Source organism: Osmerus eperlanus, chromosome 18 (assembly GCF_963692335.1).
Source record: "Osmerus eperlanus chromosome 18, fOsmEpe2.1, whole genome shotgun sequence".
NCBI classification, from domain to species: Eukaryota; Metazoa; Chordata; class Actinopteri; order Osmeriformes; family Osmeridae; genus Osmerus; species Osmerus eperlanus.
This window is the reverse complement of record NC_085035.1, coordinates 11,898,923-11,919,909: the sequence shown is the minus strand read 5'-3', so window position 1 is coordinate 11,919,909 and position 20,987 is coordinate 11,898,923. Positions and strand designations below refer to the sequence as shown.

Here is a 20,987-nt window from a genome sequence, read left to right as displayed (position 1 = left end):
TGGTTCAGATCTGCATACATGTTCAACATAACACAACCACAGTTATAATCACACCACGCACTGAATCACACACCACACACTGGTTGTGAGTTTGTGGTCTACTAAAGGTACAAGGGGTCCGGACAAAGAATATTCAGGGCAGGCTTGTCATCCACAAGGCAGAGTCATTCAGGTACAGGGCAGCAGGCAGACTCAGGGCCTCATTTACTAACATTGCGACCGCAGCTTAATCTGTGCCTTTGCCCAACCGCAAATAGCGCACGGTGTATTTCCGCATTTTGCGTGGTGTTTATCAAACCAGATCTCGTTGGGCAATCAGCGCCTTACTCCGCCCTTTAGTGTTAATTAGCCATTAAAAGACGGGAGAAATCGCCTGCATGTTACTGCCACCATGAGTGATTCGAGGAAAAGAAAAAGAAGGTTCAGCGAACAGGAGATAGAAATATTGGTTCACAAAGTTACAGCTAACATTAACATGATACAAGGAAGAATACACTCTCTCCTCCCATCTCTTTGCGGCACACGCCCACTTTCCCTTATACCCTCCCAGCAGCGGTAATCTGCGTTTTTACTCAAGTGCGCTGCCTTTGTAAATACGGTTTTATGTCTTTACCCGCTATTTTACGCCTGAAATGGGTGCAATCCTGTTAGTAAATGAGGCCCTGAGAGTTAGGGCAGGCAGGATGTAAGGACCAGGGGAACTAAGAGGCAGAAAAGACTAAAGGAGGTAGAGAAAAACATGCTGGTACTGTAGGCTTGACAAACAAGAAGAACTGACCCCAAACAGAAAACACAGGGATAAATGAGGGTAGGAAGGAAGATGGGAGACACCTGGAGGGGGTGGAGACAAACAGGAGATGGGTGAAACAGACCAGGGTGGGACAGAAATATATTTAAGACATACTACTTTATTATATTATTGTAGATTGACATGGCATTGTGTTTCGTATCTGTCTGCTAGTGTACTGTTGTCCCTGTGCTTGACACCACTATCCCTGCCTCAAGGGTTGTGTCAGAAATAGCCAGAAAGGTGTGCTGCGTGGTATACTGACAGACCTGCTATTGGATGTAATATGTAATACTTTCTTGGTGTATTGTACTACTATAGTCCTGGAGAGAATTAGGAAACCACTGCACCTTTTTCTTTCCTTTTTTAAAAAGTGGAGAAGGACGATTTTGAGTGAGGAACAGAAAGGTTCCATTTAAGAGGCCACTGCAAATGTTACCCTTCTGTTCCTCCCTCAATATGGTCCTTCTCCACTTTTTAAAAAGGAAAGAAAAAGGTGCAGTGCATGTACATGACACTATAGTTTGGTACGATTCCATTTGAGATAAAAGGAAAGTCAGCCAACCTGGACAGACAGTCCTCTGACTGATCAAACCTTCTTGGTGTTTGAGAGGAAAATGACAGACTGATATTCTTTATTTCTACCTCCAGAGGGTAGTAGTGTTTGTAATCCTTCTTATAATCATAATACATAATAGAAATACCTCAGGATGACCACATGATGTATCAGTATACGATAGACAGGATAGTTTTCTGGAATATTACACAGGTACAATCCAGCTTAGTGAAATCAGCTTCTCAGGCAGGTTAATATTTCACATTGGTTACTGACTACCGTGTCATTGTGTTCAAATCAAATGTTATTTGTATAGCCCTTTCTACGAGCAATGTCGCAGAGGGCTTCACACACGCCCATAGAACTGCACCTAAACCAACCTTAACTCTCAAGGAAGTGTTGAGGAAGTTTTGAAGACACTGTGTGCGTGAATAGTCAAGATGCCGGATTAATACAAATTCTTTATTCTGTACAGTACATTACCAAACAGAGCGCACTGTGACCAGTCATACCGGATTACTAGAAGTCCTTCGGCAGAGTGATGACAAACACAATACACATGTTTAAGTCTTTTATTGTCAGGTACACAGAACAACACAAGGTCAGACTGGGCACTGAAATTCTTGGGACAAGACAACGCAAAGAAATCTGGCATAACAAACATATAAGTACTTAAAACATAGATTACATCTATGATAAGCTAAAAAAGTAAAACTACATGTACAAAATAGTGTTGAACGATGCGCTGGGCTCACAGCGAGTATGTGTGTGTGCGGCGATGATCGGCTTTCGGACTGAAGAAGGAAGTTCTCAGAAGAGAGTAGACAGGAGTGGATCAAAAATAGAGTCAACAAACAGAGTTTCTTTCTCAAGTCAAAAATGTGGCTTGATGGTCTTTATTCAGGCAGGAAGTCATGTACAGACTGGATCAAAAAGGCCCTTATCATATCCCCAACACCTTGTTATATAGGCAAATATTAGCCTACAGCCCCTTTACCAAAAAGATATGAGCAATAAAAAACCTTCTACAAGGTTCTTCACCCTGGTGATACCCATCCCCCACTGCGTGCGCAGCCTAGCCATAATCAGGATGTCCCCCTTTCACCCAGTATCCTGAAATGCCCTGGTCTCCCCAAACTGCTTGACAACTGGTCATGGACCCTCACTCCCTCCATCCGAGCCTGGTCTCCCAGTCTCCTCAGCCTCCTCAGTCTGGGTCATCGTGACCTGTTCGGTATTTCCTCATGGGTCCTCTCACTTTCTACCGACCCTCTCATCCCGAGCCCTGGTGAACAGCTGGAAATGCTTAAACCATAGTGACCCCCTTCTCCTGCGCTCTCACTCTCTTCAGCCTTCTCTCATCCTACACTGTTGGTCTGAGTGTTCCCATAACAGAGACACAAAAGGGATTCTGCTGCATCAGCCTGCCAGACACACACCCTCGGGCCCCCCCTCCTGCTAGTCCAGACCTTGAGTCTGCATCTAACATTCCATACTGCATTCTCCTACACTAGGCCCGTTGTGACCCCATCTAACCTTACTGCCCTGCCACCCAATAATCATCTTCCCACGACAGGACCAACCCTCAACTATACTGTCTCTCCTGTGTGATCCAGTCACGCTCGGGGTCTCACGGTTCCATAGGTTCGTGCACGGAGATCACACGTTTAGTTTTGGGTTTGCTAGCTGCTCCCTCTGAGGGAATCGAAACCAAACCACGGTGTCGTAACGTCACTGGGCTTTATAACATCAAGGGGTCTTTTATAGCAGCATTAATGTTTTGGTCTTTTATGACAACATTATAATTTGTTTATCCCTTATTTCTCTGTTCCCACTCGGACGAATATCAGTATTTTCCTTATAATAACGATCAAGAGCTTGCTCGCCCTTATTCCCCTCCCCGTTATTTAGGACACGACACCACACCTATGAGAGAGAGTGAGCCTGAACATGTGAATCTTCAAAATCCTGTTTTGCGTAAACACCAGTTAGACAGACAGCCCTGTCAAAGTAGCTGGTCGCGATTCCCAGGGACTCACCTTTCTATCGGCGTGGGGCACTGTGTGTCTCTCAAGATCCGGAGGAGGGCCCACAGTGAGGACAGACAACGCTGTGTGTCTCTCAAGATCCGGAGGAGGGCCCACAGTGAGGACAGACAACGCTGTGTGTCTCTCAAGATCCAGAGGAGGGCCCAGAGTGAGGACAGACAACGCTGTGTGTCTCTCAAGATCCGGAGGAGGGCCCACAGTGAGGACAGACAACGCTGTGTGTCTCTCAAGATCCGGAGGAGGGCCCACAGTGAGGACAGACAACGCTGTGTGTCTCTCAAGATCCGGAGGAGGGCCCAGAGTGAGGACAGACAACGCTGTGTGTCTCTCAAGATCTGGAGGAGGGCCCACAGTGAGGACAGACAACGCTGTGTGTCTCTCAAGATCCGGAGGAGGGCCCAAAGTGAGGACAGACAACGCTGTGTGTCTCTCAAGATCCGGAGGAGGGCCCACAGTGAGGACAGACAACGCCGTGTGTCTCTCAAGATCCGGAGATCCGGTTTTCTCTATGCAAGCTGTTTTTACCACATCCTATGTAAAATAGTTCCAAACTGTCACACTAAAAGCATTCTAACTCAAACTTTTTACCAGCAAGCAGTCATAACTCATTTTATCTAAAATATACATCTGGAAACAATTTTTAATTCATAACGAAAAGGTAAAAAAGCTCTAAAACCATTTTGCAAGCTATTTCTAATACATCTTAAAACATATGCAAGACATTCTCTAATAACACATTTAATGCCAATGCACATATTGTAATTCAGTATACGTATGCAAGCCATTTCTATAACCACCTTATGCAAATGCACATACAGTCAGGTCCATAAATATTTGGACAATGACACAATTTTCATCATTTTAGCTCTGTATACCACCACAATGGATTTGAAATGAAACAAACAAGATGTGCTTTAAGTGTAGACTTTCAGCTTTAATTTCAGGGTATTTACATCCAAATCAGGTGAACGGTGTAGGAATTACAACACATTTTATATGTGCCCCCCCCCCCTTTTAAGGGACCAAAAGTAATTGGACAATTGGCTCGCACATCCCTAATAAGCATCACTCTTTTTTTGGTTATTCATCATTTCTCCAAAGTACATTCAAACGAAGGCTCCGTGAGGATCCTTCGACAATAGTATACAATACAATATACTAGACCTCTAATACACATAATGACCTATACTAGCCTTATAGAGCTATACTAACCTAAGAAAAGTGGGGTACAGCAACTATCAGCAATAGTGCAATATTGTATAGTAGTATATCTATAGTAGTGAGAAATGTATCAATGTACTTTTCGCTCAATGTACATTGTGGGAGGCAGCGAGGAGCAGATGAATGATTTGACTAGCCGCTCAAAGCACTTCATGATGACAGAGGTCAGTGCTATCGGGCGATAGTCGTTCATGCAGGTGACCTTGGTGTTCTTGGGCACAGGGACGATGGTGGTCCTCTTGAAGCAGGTGGGGAGTACAGACAGGCTGAGGGAGAGGTGGAAGATGTCACTGAAGACCCCTGCTAGCTGGTCAGCGCAGCACCTGATATGTTGTCTGGGCCAGGTGCCTTGCGAGGGTTGAGCTTTTTGGAGCAATGCCTCAGCTACAGTTATTGTAGGCACACCACTGGCTAGGCCCTCAGGTAACTCCACTGCAGGGGGGTCACTGTCCCTCTCAAAGTGAGCGTAGAAGGTACTCAGCTCGTCTGGCAGTAGGACAGAGGACTGGGTCTCACTGTAGCCTCTCCCTTTGTAGTCTGTGATGGCTCTAAGTCCACTCCACATGCGCCTGGGGTCAGAGCCATCGTAGCTGGACTTCACCTTGGTCCTGTAAGCCCTTTTCGCTGCTTTGATCGTCTTCAGAGGGTCGTATCTGGCCTTCTTGTACTGATCAGGGTCCCCAGAGTTAAAGGCGACAGACCGGGCTCTCAGGTTGGCCTGGACCGCGGCATCAACCCAGGGCTTCTGATTTTTATTTAATTCATTAGTTTATTTGTCAGGGAAAATGCAGCGCACATTATTACATACATCAATAACAATATGTTGTAGATGTGCTGCGTAAAAGGTTTCTAGCCAATAGGCTAATTTGCAACCCCAGTCCCTGGTATTTCTAAAAAGTTAATCAAAATATAATTTACTATATAGTGTGAGTTACACAATCATGCAGCAGATGCAATATATTAGTATATAATGAGGCTGCCTCATGGTGCACATTCTCCAGACCATTGATAATCTCATACAGTTCATCCAAAGCAGCAGCCTTATCTGCCTGGGGGGGTGTAGACTGCACTCATGACCACCGCAGTGAACTCCAGAGGTAGATAGAAGGGTCTGATTTTACAGTTAATAGCTCAAGGACAGGAGAGCAGTGAGATGCTAGTACCGCTACATCCGTGGCCCATAGAAAGTTAACCTGAACGTTAGCGAGTAGGATGGTTGGAAAAGCAGGTTAGAAGCTCCGTTTCTGAGTTCGGACAAGGACTCCAGCACGTCGGCCTTGTTTCTTCTTCCTCCGTCTCGCAGGTAAACAGAGCGGCGGAACAACAAAGAGCCCGCTGCATTCCGAGCTCCAACTCGAACTCTGTAATTAAAGTTTGTAAAATAATCCTTGCTAAGTGAAAACTTAATATCCAGAAGTGTTTGCTGGTCATATTGAATGCAAAATACAAAATCGACAAAACAACTTACAAACACTAACAAGACAAACAAAATGTTAGGTAATAATAGCGTAGCTCTCGTCAGTGTGGCCATACTGCAGGTGCACCGGAACACATTCCTATATAGTTTATATACAGTTTTATATAGTACCTAACATCTGGTCATTTCTATACAACAATCAGGACACGTCCGTCGAACACAATTTAGTGACAGCTGAAACAACAGCCTCAGAACCTGATGTCCCAGAGCTCCTTCCCCCAGGTGATGAGGATTCTCCTGCAACAAGTCAGGGTGTCATAAAACATAAGAATGACCCAAAAATCACCCAGACTTCATGGACAAACTAATCTCCATTGTATTAACAATCTTAGAAAGCAGGCCATATAATATGATACACCCATCCTCCAGGGTTTACTGTCCCACAGTGGTCAGTCTTCAGTCAAACAGACATACCTCTAAATCCTTCATCCCCTTTCTTGACCTAACTGGTTAACTGGTCTCAGAACATTCCAACCCAGTTTCACTTTCCCATTGTGGACGTGTGTCTTTGTGGTGTGTGTGATGTTAATTCTTTTTTACATTTTACGAATGTTAGGGTTGCATTTCTGTGCTGTGACCCATTTATTTTCCTGATGGCCTGCTCACATTTACCTGGACAGGGAGTTATGCATCTGGCAGCTTTTGTGCTGTTGTTTGAAAATGTTCAAAGTTTTCAATCAATCTTCAAAGTTCAAAAAACGGCACTGGAACTTGGTGACTTAGATGACAAAAATCCCAATAAATGTGAGCAGGTTCCGGAACCCAACTGATCTTTACCCCCCAGGCATCCAATTACATACTGCTCACCTATTTTCATGTGCTATTTTACTATTTATAGTTACAGATGGTCTTCGATCTTACGCATAACACAATTGGTCACCTGTTGTGGGGGTTTCAGATTTCACTCGCACCTTAGCTTTGGTGCCTTTGACCTTGCTTAAATTTGGAGATGTACATTTCACCGCTGGGTGACATTAATAAATAACAACACCCATAGGAAATGATCAGACTGATATTCTTTATTTCTACCTCTAGAAAATAGTAGTGTCTGTAATCAATATCATGATTACCTTCTACAGGCTGTCAGGCTGTCACATCACAGAGGAAGGCTGTGCTTCTCTGAGCTCAACTCTGAAGTCAACCTCCTTCCTGAGACATCTGGAGCTAAGTAACAATGATCTGAAGGATGCCGGCATGAAGCTGCTCTCTGCTGGACTGGGGAATCCACTCTGCAAGCTGGAGACACTGAGGTCTGTATTCATGTTCAACATGACACAACTATAGTTGTAATCTCACACCACGCACTGAACCACACATTGGTCGTATGTTTGTGGTCTATTAAAGGTACAAGGGGACCGGCCAATGAATAGTCAGGGCAGTCAAGGGTCGTAATCCACAAGGCAGAGTCATTCAGGTACAGGGCAGCAGGCAGGTTCAGAGTCAGGCCAGGCAGGAGGTCAGGATCAGGTGACAGTGTTGTAGTCAAGACCACCTAAACCGAAACCAAGTCATGACCAAAACCAGAGTGTATCAAGACCGAGACTTTGAGGGGTCGAAACCGGGTCAAGACTAAGACCAAGACTGGGCGATACCGAGTCAAGTCCAAGACCAAGGCAGGGTGAGACCGTGTTAGATGATTTTATGTCAGAGGAGAGGCCAAGGAAAGCACCACAATGAAAAGAGTTGACTTTGCTTATTAAGTCGAGCTGCTCAGATCACGTCACCACGACAGGCAGAGTGGTTGGCATGAGTGAGAAAACATGTCTCTCAGAAGTCCTTTATATATGGCTGGACTGTACAAATATAGTTACCATCACAACATCTCCTTAAACGGTACTCATTCCACAACTTGATGCACAGAAGAAACAACACACAGGTGATGCTGTCATCAATCATTGCTTGTACTATTCTCTGCATCTTGCACTGAACCTAAGTTGACCCTAGCACATTCCTTTATCTATATGTGTATTGTCCAAGGCCTGCTCCGTGACCTCTTGACCACAGCAAGAGACAACCTCACACGTGTATAGAAAATCTGCGTATCAGTCCTCCCTTTTCTATCTTTGGAAATGGTTTAACCATTTTCAACACACGAATCACTGTACAAATGTCTGAGAAGCCTGCACCGTTTAAATCACACTGGAATCCAATTGAATTCCCATCACAATTATCAATGATGCATGAGTTATCAGTCACCTGTAATCTATACTCGCACAAACAAAACCTCACTCCACACTTGACAAAGAATGAGTAAAAGATAATGCTAATCTACTCTACACTTCACACTTAGACAATCATTTGGTCAAAACTCCTTCCGAGCAAGGATAAAATCACCAAATGTCATCTGTCAGTGTGACAATGCTAAGTTCACAACACTCACATGCTAAATATACATAACTCTCAACACAATTCATTACTACGACTATTCATTATCACATCATTACATCCCTAACGTAAGGAAGGCTGTGATCTTAAATCAACATTGCACACAAACAAATTTCAAGAAAGATGATGTCTTCATCCGAGGTTCAGCCGAACTCGAATTCCTCTCTAGGTATGGCCTCTCCTTCTCCATCTCCATCTGTCCGACTCATTTTGCACTCATAATTAGACATTTCATGACATGCAACACTATCTCTATTAATCAACATTTTCGATGGAATCTATGGACGAGAATGAACTTTCAGAAGAAGTATCAGAACGTCCTCTAATGGACTTGATGTTAACCGCTATGTTACCCGTAGTAATAACCGGCATGTTAGTAATGGAGTGCAGAGATCTCACCATTAGTGCTCGAAATATTGGAAAACAGCAACCCATGATCACTATAACAAGTATGATTACCAGAAACACTGGTGTCAAAATTCCTACAATCCATGTCAGTAGAGAATTGCCTTTGAACATGTTAGCTATGACATCCAAGATCTGATTATTATGATATCCTCCCAACATTCTGGCATCTCGATTGGTCCTAACAATGTTCTCCTGTATGTCTCTAATGTTGTCAATAGCTTTAGACAAATTACCAAGACCTTCAGATTCTGAGGGAAGATAGGCGCAACATGAATCGTCACCTACAATAGCACAAACACCTCCCTGAGCGGCAGTGATTGCGTCCCAAGCAATTCTATTATTTATGGTAAATTCTCTAATTGCAGCAACTTTAGCTCCCAACGCCTGAAATCCCATAAGTGTAGCATTAGCCACTCTAGCAACATCATGACGAGTTAATGCTATCATGTAATGATTAGAATATTGAAGTTCAGTATTCCAAAAGATTGTTTTGAACACTAGCTGAGTACGTGTAAATATCCTGAAATCACGGGGTAAAGCACTATATCTACCAGCCAAATCAGTTGCATCAGTGTTTTGCAAATGTACATAACCCATAGTTTCAACATTGGAACGCTTAGCTCTAGAACCAGTACGATGATGTGTCATGAATTCAATAGGTTCGACTACATATAATAGATCGTTCAACGTACATACTCCACAAAGTCCTCTGAATAATGGTGGTAGACTTGTCCATACATTATCACCACAACACCAATTAAAACCTGGGGTGGGCGGAGTTCCCATTGATGTAACGTGATATCCTAACCCCGGATACTCAAAGATGCTCTGACACTGAGCGATTCGCAAGAAACCTACTTCTTTTGCTCCAAAAGAATCCTTCTCTACTCCTCTAAGGCAAACTTCATAACTGGAGGACGAATTGATATTAGCTGATACTTTAGTAGGAACTACAGATAAATCATTAGGCACGGAAACCATATGTTTCTTGTAGAATATTGTACATCCTACCAATGACGGCAAATCCTCAGGTACAGAGAATATAGTAGCATGAGAATTCTGTAAATCCGGCTCATTTCCCTGATTTATGGAAATATTTGTATAGATTATATACTGTGACATCATATTCAATAATCCTTTGGCTTTGACTACCATGTTACTAGATTTGGCTACGTAGATGTTATTCAGCACAATAATTGGTCGTAATGGAATCTTTGAATTAGGTTGATCACCTAACAACGGATGCTTTTGCAATACATACTGATAAGCAAGAAGGCACATGGATGGTAATCCTTCAGGACCTTGAAGTGGAACTGTCCAATAGGGAAACAATTCTTCTGTTGATTGAGGTAGCATGGAGCATGCATAGCAAGAATTAGGTGTTAGTTTTCGAACCCTACCTTTAAGAGCGCTGTACCATAGATTAGATACAAAAGGATGATCCTTATTGACTGGCATATCCTCATCGGTATATTTTACTTCATCATTTTCTTTAAAGGTTCCAGATAGATCATCAGGTGAACTTTCTGGCCATGATGTGGGAATTGGAACTCTCCCAAATACAGTACTAGGTGGTATCCAATAAGGAGCACATCTACCTTTCCAATAAAGTGGAAGATAAGTGTAAAGGTTGTTATCACAAAGTCAAATCATAAGATCAGTAGCAGGCCACGGATGAAGTGTTCCCAGGAAGATCCTCTTATCTGGACAACCCTGAGTAAAACCCATCTTATGCACTGTTTTAACGCCTTGTGTATAACTTAGACAAGTTAGAGGTGCCTTCATTCGTGTAGCTCTAATAACTATCGGTTGAATATTATCATAAGCATCCAAATCTCTCTGAACTAGAAGCTTAGGAGTGAGCTTCTTCCAGAATGCATTACAGTACTCAACAGTAACTGTGCTGGGCTCGGTAAACATAAGTGCTTGACTTAGTATTAACACTTCACTTCACTTCACCGTCAAGTGATTCGTATTCTGCCTTGATTGCTAGCGCTGTTTCCGTCATGATAAGATATTCCACTTTCTGAACATAGAATGGTTTTCTTCCTGTTGTCATCAATGGATAAATTAAACAAATCATATCTGATTCATTCATAGGAATATGATTCTGTACATGTGTATGAACATGCTGATCAGAGTTAGAATGTTCAGTTAATTCTTTTTGAACCACTATCCCTGCCTTGGTATCATCCCATGAATCGTCATCCGAATTAGTAGGGTGTTGACCGTATGACCGCATAATTGACCGTGATCAACGCTAGTATGAAGATGATGCTCCGCACGACCATGAACTTGATCCGAATTCTCTGTGGAGTATCCCCCATCCTTTTTTCTGGTCTTGTGGTGCTCACTGCTTGGTATTACCGCCAATATCTCCACTTCTATATATCATGAAATAGAAAGAGAAAACAACACCATATCCACACTCAAGATAATGAAATATTTATGCTGAGGTGAGAAATATTACCCATCCTTTGATGTTCTGTCTGCATCATTCCATAAGTCCTATATCGCATCTGCTATAGGAGGTGCTTGTCGTAGTCGTGACACATGGATCCATTGTGGTTGACCTTTAACCTTAACAGCCGTTCTGGTTACCAAAAGAACCTGAGTTGGAGGTCCAAACCTTGGCTGATCTTGCTGTGCCAATGTTTTTAAACTGCGTACTAAAACATAATCACCTGGCTTAAAACTATGAATACTCTGCTCACCTGGAGCTGGAAGAGAATTTGTTACATGTTGATTATTGTCAGACACAAAAGACCATAACTGCTTCACATAATTTTGTTGAGTCTCCTGCAACAAGGTTAAATCATTCGCTGGTGTCTTGTCCATCAGCACACCTAAAGGAAAAGGTCTAGCCATTAAAACTTCATGGGGGGCCAATCCTGTACCTGAATTAGCCATAGCTCTGATTGATAGAAGCACCTGTGGAAGGGCGTCTATCCACGTCGTCTGTTTAGTCTGATGTAGTTTCACCAATTTTTCTTTAATGGTCCTATTTGTTCTTTCCACCTGTGCTGAGCTTTGAGGGTTATAAGGAATATGAAATGTCCAATTAATCCCCAATGCAGCTGCTAATTGTTTAGTTACTCTAGACGTGAAAGGAGTGCCATTGTCAGAATCTATTCCATTTGGTATCCCAAAGCGAGGAATAACATGTTCCATCAAACACTTGACTACTGTTTGAGCGTTTTCTTTCCTTGTTGCGAAGGCTTCTGGCCATTTTGAAAATCGATCCACTATCACTAGAAGATACGAAAATCCTCTGCACTTGGGCATGTGAGTGAAATCTATCTGTAATTGTTGGAAAGGACCTTCAGGTTTTGGCAAATGATCTCTTTTAGCTGGATTGACATGTGGATTACAACGAGCGCAGATTAAGCATCTCTTAACAAAATCTCTAACTTGTTGTTCCAATCCAATTGTGAAGAACAATTGTGAAATATAGTGCATGATGCTTTTATACCCCACATGAGTAACGCCATGTACATTGGATATTAAGGATTCATATGCTATTTTTGGTAATGCTATTCTGTCATCCACATTTTTCCATAAACCATCATCGCGCTTCACGCATCCTTTCTTCTCCCAGAGTTGAACTTCAGATTGCGTCGCCTGATTCTGAAACGATATTAAGTCATCAATAGTAAACGGAGGCTCTGAAATTTGAATATTCACGAAAGAGTGATTCATCCACGGTGGGAAGGACGCATTTAACGCTGCTTCCTTTGCATGTTTGTCGGCCAAGTTATTACCTTTTGCAATATCAGAATCTGCCTTTGAATGACCCGCACATTTTACTATAGCAATGTTAGTTGGTAACATCATAGCATCTAACAATCCTCTTACTAAGTCTGCGTGCTGTATGGGCCTACCTGCAGTAGTTACAAATCCTCTATTCTCCCAAATCTTACTGAAATCATGTGCCACTGAAAATGCATATTTGGAATCCGTATATATGGTAACTGATCTATCTTTGGCGTATATACAAGATCTAGTTAACGCTACTATTTCGGCAGCTTGTGCAGAAGACACAGGTAATCTATGTGCTTCGATACAATTTCCAAAATTATCCACTATGGAATATCCCGAAGAATAGTTTTATCATCTGGGCGCATTGATGAACCATCACAAAATAAAGTAAAATCACTATGTTCCAAAGCTGTTTGTTGTAAGTCTGTCCTTACACTGGATGACGAATTGATGATATCCATGCAATCATGAGGAACTACATCATCTAACTCTGTTCCATGCAATAAAGATTTTAAATGCACAGCTGGATTAGTGTGTGTGGCCGTGGAAATAGTCAAATTTTGAGTTCCTGTCAAAATGTGTTCGTAATTGCTACGTCTTTGGCTTGTCATATGTTGTGTAGTAATATTCACTAAGATAATGTTCACGGTATGTGAAGTGTGTAATACCATGGGATGTCCAAGAACTATAGTTTGTGCCTTTTCCACCTTCAAAGCAGCAGATGCAACAGCTCTTAAACAGGGAACCATGCCTTTAACTATTAGTGGCAACATTTTACCGTAATAGGCTACTGGCCTAACTCCATTTCCATGTTCCTGTCCCAGAACGGCTGAAACTACTTCACCATTATCTGCAACGTATAAGTGAAAAGTCAGTTTGTAGTCGGGTAATCCCAGTGCAGGTGCAGTACACAAAAGATACTTGATGTGACGAAAAGCATGTTTCATTTCCTCATTCCACTAAATGACCTCTGGAGAGTCTTTGAGGGTGGCTTTGCGTAGTTCTGCATCATGAACTGCGTATTCAGCAATCCAATTTCTGCAATAGTTCACCAATCCTAGGAAAGACAACATCTCAGTTTTGTTCCTTGGTCGTACAATGTCCTTAATGCTGTTCACTCTTTCCTGTGACAGAGATCAACAGCCATCCTTTAAAATATATCCCAGATAGTTCACCGATTCTTGACAGAATTGAAGTTTAGCAAGTGAGGCCCGGTGTCCACCTGCTGCCAAATGTTTGAGCAGGGCTATCGAATCTGAGACACATTCTGTCTCATTTCTGGCCGCCACCAGAATGTCGTCCACATATTGCAATAAGGTCGAGTTACATGGGAGTGATAATTGTGCCAGATGCCTATTAACCATTACACTATAGACAGCTGCTGAATCAACATAACCCATTGGAAGGCGTGTCCAAATATATTGTTGTTGTTGAAATGTGAATGCAAATAACGGTTGAGTGTTTTTATGAATAGGGATTGAGAAATATGCAGATGAGAGATCGACCACTGTGTACCATTGAGAGTCAGCTGGTAATGCTGTTAGTATTGAATTAATGTCAGGTACTATAGGTGAAATAGGTATGACTGCTTCATTAATCTTCCTTAAATCTTGTGTAAAACGATACTTGTTAGTACCTGGTTTCAATATGGGATTAATAGGAGTGTTATTTGGGGACTGGGCTTTACATATAATGTCTTGCTGTAATAAACTGTCAATAACAGGTTTAATCCCCACTTCTTTTTCTTTGGATAAAGGATATTTTTTAATGTAAACCGGATATTTACTCATGTTAACCTTAGCTTCATAAGGTGGTACATCCAATAATCCCACATGGTTTGCATGTAGTGCCCATAGAGTAGAAGGCACCTCACGCAACACAGATGGTGCACATAATGATATCTTAATATTACCATCATTACGAATCTGTGGTTTCACATCAGTTTGTACGTCTTTAATAAAAAAGTGAGTAGGTTCTAAGCCATACGTCCAGATGACACAACTTTTATGAGTTTCCTCATGATCAGGGGACTTCAATAAATAATGATTAAAAGAATCAACCAAATGCGGGACATCCGAAAAATCATTCCTTACTGCACACACAAAGGTCTCAATGTTATCAGAAGTAGTCTTCCATAATAACAGAATCCCATGTGGTGAGATAAATATGTTCCTTGGCACTTCCTGTAAGGTGTCTGGATCTATAAGTTTATCTGAAAAAGGAACGTCCACTGATTTCAGATTAACAATCCTAGCCGCTGCAGCAACATTACAAGAGGCCAATTTCTTAATACCACTAATGGTAGATAAAGTTTTCACAAACTCAATGTCTTCTAAAATAGACTTAGCTATATGGTATGTCTCAACACCACCAGAGAAAAGCTGATAAGCATTATTCGGGGGTATGTGGACCTCGATCCCATCCTGCGAACATAAGATGGTTGCATTCAATTTACTTAATAAGTCTCTTCCCAATAATGCCATTGGAGAAGTTGCGCTAACTATGAAAGAATGTTGTAATTTATAATCATCAAAATCAATCTGTAATGGAAGTGACATAGGGTCTATCTGAGGCTTACCACTGATGCCGACGGACTGGACAGTATCTTTACTCAGGGGACAATCAATATCTGTTTTCCTTAAGCAGGAAATGGTGGCTCCAGTATCAACCAAAAAGGGAATTCTTTTTCCTGCAATACTCAAACTCAATTGTGGTATTTCAGAGGGTTTATCTGAAATATGAAATTGTGGGGCATTAATGATACATTTAACATTGTCCAGATCCATCGATATACAGCGTCACTTATCCCACATCAAATTGGCTGGGGTGTCTGTGTGCTGTGTGGCCTGTGGTACCCTAGTTGGCCTCTGGGGAATAGCATTCCATGATTGGGAGGGGCGAGGTACTTCTCGATCATGAACACCTCTCTCTTCATCTTGCATTCTTAAGAGACAATCTCTGAACCAATGACCTGGTCTGCGACAGTAGCGACATGTGCCTTTATTTCCTCAAAATGGTCTTTGTCCATTCCTATTGAAGTTGGAACGACCTCTATTTGGGGTGGAATTGTTCATGTTAAAATGCACATTCCTTTGATCCTCAGAATTTTGATATACTGCTTCAGTATTGTTAGTCAGGGGTAGATCTAATTGCACTGCCTGAAATCGTGATGATTGAACGTTAAACAATCCGACTGCCTCAAGTTCCCTTATTTTTCTCATCAATCTCACTGGACTCAATGAAAACAAATCTGGTGTAGACAATTTGAATGTATAGGCCGATCTAGGATCCAATCCATTTAAGAACATGCTAACAAAGAAAGTATCTTCAGAGTCGTTAATGTCTAATTTAGCGTCATCTTTCCACGTTTTTTGAAAGCGATTGGCATATCCAGAAACAGTCTCATCAGATTTACGTTTGCAATTTAGTACCTGAGTCACATCACGTTCCTGGAATGCGTGTTTCTGTAAGAATTCAGACACTTCCGCAATGTGGGCTTGTTTTGGTAAAGTTGTTGCAATACGACGGTGGGTCACAATGACTGATGGGTCAGAATGACCCGAAGATAACACAAGGGCTAACGCATGGCCTCATGAATCATCCTGCCTCCTCGCATTCTCCTCACAGAAAATCCTGTGATGCAATCAACCATGGATGGGCACTGTCATCATATTCAGGGCTGTCAAATTCAACAGATAAAGTTGGACAGGCCTCTATCAATGTCTCCAACTTCACGTTTGGCATTAACGTAGTTAGAATGTATCGGGAATCTTTTCCACTTAAACCTGAATGCATCAAAACAGCCGTGTACCAATTTATGAATGCTTTTGGATGTATAAATGGCTTTGGGGCGTCTTGCGCAATGCGAGAAATTTCAGATAAAGATAAAGGGCGGTCTAAAATTTTATCTCCAAGAGTCAATAATGGGCCCATAAATGTACCTCGTCCACTAGGTTGATGTTCCCCGGTTCTGAGCTGTAGCAAGTCCAAAATCTCATGTTGACATTTCCGCAAACCATCCTCTGAGATGCACGTCAACACTCCATTAACATCTCTAGGGGAAACTGGGGACCTAGGATCTAATTTAACGTTATGCTTGAGTTGATACGCTTCTACGGCTCCAACAAAAGTGTCCATCAATACCTCTGTAAACCGATCACAATAAACATCAATATTCTTACCCTGTCTCAAAAGATGAAATATCTTTTTGAATTCCGCCTGCAAACTCTCTTTGGTATATCTTAATTGTTCAGCATTTATCCGTTTCGTGTCTCCTTTAAATTTCCTATCTGCAGTATCAAAAGCCTTTTTGCAGTTATCAAGCCACATGTTAATACATTGATCCCGCCACTTCTCAACTGATTGTCCTAATACACCTCTAGGGAAAACATATGTAGCAGTAGCTCGGGGGGTCTGTGTTTTAGACTGTCCGACAAAGCCGCAATCTAAAAATAGCCAGTCATAAATGTCGTTATACATCTCCTCGTCATAAGCGGGGGGGCCGTCGAAACTTGGTATCTGAGGATACAGAGAGTTAACAGTGCCTGTGGAATTATTGTTTGTAAACAGAGAACCAGTAGACATCTCAGTTTGAGAACTATTCTGCTCCATTGCAAAGTTTGTGAACCTGTTTAGCTTCTTTTTATTTTTTCTTTCTTTTCTAGCAATATTTGCTGGCCACTGTTCACTCATCAGTTCCCAGGCAATAAATACCTCTCGCATGTAATCCGTATCCCAATACGAATTGCTGACAGCTAGATTATCGATAAGATATTTTCGCGCAATCTGCAACTGGTGTCTATCAAATGTGCCCTCAAGCGGTATTTGTCCGTCTGTCCATTCATATAGATTAGTTAAATAGGGTTCCACGTAAAATAATCCGACTTTAGTGAGCATCCATTCTCTCTGGGACATTTCTGATAAACTCTTATTCGGAACTTGTTTCAAATGTGGATTGGTCTTTAACATTTTTGACTTACGCTCTTTTCGTGGTAGATCTTTTTCAGTCTTAAATTTAACTACCAGTGGCATATTTGTCTTACTGGATTGGCACCCCATGTTTACATGCACGTTTATAAAACAAGGTTAGTATACTTATATCCAGAGTCAAGTCTTTTATCTCACTTTAAATTATTTATTTATATCTAATATGTAATTATCTTTTAAGCAGATATTCTTATACTCAGAAATTTAGCACTTGAATGACTGTAATTTATCATAATACGTTCTTAGTCCTTGGGAAACATTGCTCGAGTCTTACACTTCAATTCAATGTGTCTTTCAACGTTTTACTAATCACGTGCGTATCTACAACCATCAACCTAAGTTTTTATATCGTTACACCAGCAACGAGACTTGTTAACGGACTTTACAGTACCGGGAATCCTGCCCTTAAATTACTGACCTTCTAACCATGTTTTGTTAGAGGATTTTACGGTCCATACGTACACATCATTTAACACAACGGCCTTTCACCGCATCATATGACCTGCGCAGATACAAAACTATTTAACCAATCAGAAGCCAAGCGGTCTAGCCCTTGCTCACGGTCTGTGTCCTGTATCTGTTTCCGCGGTTTTCCGTTCCCCAAGCAACTGTTAGGCCTTCTCCTATTACAATCAATTATCAGTCATCAAGTGAAATAAGATATAGTTTTCCAATTTTCTATTAATTCATTCGACTAGCTCAAAGTCGTGCCTCTTGCCTTCTCCTGTAAAGAAATCATCATTTCCCCCTTTAAAATGTACCCAGGTTCGTTACCCCAGCAACCAGTACCCACAGGTAAGCAGAAGTTAACACAATCATTTAATGATGATAATCACAGTCTGCTCACCTGGGTTCTAGCTGAAGATAATGTTCCGTGACGCCAACTGTTAGATGATTTTCTGTCAGAGGAGGGGCCAAGGAAAGCACCACAATGAAAAGAGTTGACTTTGTTTATTAAGTCGAGCTGCTCGGATCACGTCACCACGACAGGCAGAGTGGTTGGCATGAGTGAGAAAACATGTCTCTCAGAAGTCCTTTATATATGGCTGGACTGTACAAATATAGTTACCATCACAACATCTCCTTAAACGGTACTCATTCCACAACTTGATGCACAGAAGAAACTACACACTGGTGATGCTGTCATCAATCATTGCTTGTACTATTCTCTGCATCTTGCACTGAACCTAAGTTGACCCTAGCACATTCCTTTATCTATATGTGTATTGTCCAAGGCCTGCTCCGTGACCTCTTGACCACAGCAAGAGACAACCTCACACGTGTATAGAAAATCTGCGTATCAGACCGGGTCAAGACCAGACCACTCAAAACACACAAGAAGTAGGGTTTGACTAGGTAAAAAGTTACATTTGATCTGTAACTGTGTATTTGAACAAAAAATGTGCACTCTTAAAGTAGTGCAGTGTCCTTGGCAATGCAGCTTTTTAAATATTATTGTAATATTTTTTATTTTCTTAGAGGCACATCAGTACTCGGTCTCTGCTTTCACATCTCTCTCTGAAGGAAGGAGCGCGGTACCACAGCGTTTAACTTACGTAACATTAAGTTGGGAGACAGCTGAGCTGACATGAGTTAACGTTGATGTAACATAACTTTATATTCATAATTTGCTACATAGCTTTATGTGGCCTGGCTCGTTATCACAAACAAAATCTGGCAAGCAACTGAAACTAACGCCCTGAAACATACAGCATGTTACATAGCTAATATTTCCTAAATCTCTTTGTGTAATGGGGGGAAGAGATTTCTGAAGAGTTTTGGTACAGAGGCAGATTGCAAACGTTTTTTTATGTTTTCTTTCTAAATGCCGGTAAAGGTTTTATGTAGGCCTAGTCCCAGCCTCATCAGTGAGCGTCTCATAATTACACAACACGTGTTTTCTTTTGGACGTTATTGTAAACTCTTTGTGGTTCAGGTAACCAAATGTAATTATAGCTGATTTGGCCAACATCTTCAGACAGCCACTAATTCGCCTTTCTTCCTCATTCACTTTTGGGGTGCAAGGAGGGGTGATGGGTAATTTCAAATTAGAAAGGAGTTAAATTATTGGTTGCATTTGAAGCGTGATGTTTTACATCCAATAACATTTATGATATTAACAAATAAATTAAACAATGCACAGGCAATTTAGTGATATCCCCCCAGTTGTGACACCGGTCTCGAGTACTACAACACTGCCAGGGGAACTAAAAGAGGTTGAAAAGACTAAAGGAGGTAGAGAAAAACATGCTGGTACAAAATCAGTGCTGGAGCCATAGAACCTGACCCCGGGAAAATCAGAGCTATCACAGACATGCCCATCCCACAGAATACAGCAGATGTTAGCAATTTCTTGGGAATGGTCACATACATTGCAAAGTTTATCCCTAAATTTTCAGACACCACCAAACCGCTCAGAGACTTGCTATCAAAGAACAATGAGTGGTGTTGGGGCCAAATGCAACAGACATCATTTGAAAATCTCAAAAAGGAGCTGGCATCACAGAGAGTGTTGGCTCAGTACAGACCACTAGCCAAAACAAAAGTGTCTGCAGACGCATCATCCTTTGGCCTGGGGAAGTGCAGATATTTATCAATATGACACGTGAAAACTTCAACAGATAGCAGAGCACCAACAGCAGGATTCCATCTGCAGCCAGCTGATGTCACAGTGCAAGAGAGGGTGGCCACGGCAAGAAGAGCTGCCCCAGCAACTGAAGCCCTATTGGGTCCACCACAGTGAGCTACACATGAATGGTGACCTTCTGATGAAAGGCCAGCGGATTTTTATACCAGAGACATTACAGAAGGAAATGCTGGCCAGACTACATGAGGGACATATGGGGACAACCAAATGCAGACTGAGGGCCCAACAGTCAGTTTGATGGCAGGGACTGGGTGTGCAAATCACAAGAGTGGTGGCCCAGTGTGAGGTATGTGCTAAAAATTAACCACTTCACCCAGAACCAATGATACCCTTAGAGCTGCCACAGCGGCCCTGGCAGAAAGTAGGAGCTGATATGTTTTACTGGGAAAATGACTCTTATTGTTAGTAGACTACTACTCTCGATACATTGAAGTAATAAAACCCCCAATAACCACATCAGCAGGAGTTATCAATGGCTTTAAATCAATATTTGCTAGACATGGGGTTCCGGAAGTACTGATAACTGATAATGGCCCTCAGTTTTCTTCAAGCTCTTTCTCCTCATTTGCCAAGGACTACGACTTCAGACATGTGACCAGCAGCCCATACTTTGCACAGAGCAATGGAGAGGCAGAGAGCTGTGAAAACCGTCAAGGGCCTATTGAGGAAAAATGCTGACCCATACAGGGCCCTGTTGGCTTACAAAGTCACAC

At 41.9% G+C, this 20,987-nt stretch overlaps 2 protein-coding genes across 2 annotated transcripts in view; both read left to right on the top strand.

Annotated features, from left to right (window-relative positions):
• Positions 1 to 20,987, top strand: part of LOC134038949 (NACHT, LRR and PYD domains-containing protein 12-like) — a 495,359-nt gene that overhangs the window by 363,953 nt on the left and 110,419 nt on the right. Inside the window, exon 24 of the mRNA XM_062484636.1 lies at positions 7,169 to 7,339. Within this exon, the coding sequence (XP_062340620.1) occupies positions 7,169 to 7,339 (171 nt within the window). The remainder of the gene's footprint in view (positions 1 to 7,168; positions 7,340 to 20,987) is intronic.
• The window catches only part of LOC134038982 (stonustoxin subunit beta-like), a 64,437-nt gene that overhangs the window by 21,775 nt on the left and 21,675 nt on the right, over positions 1 to 20,987 (top strand). The window lies entirely within an intron of this gene.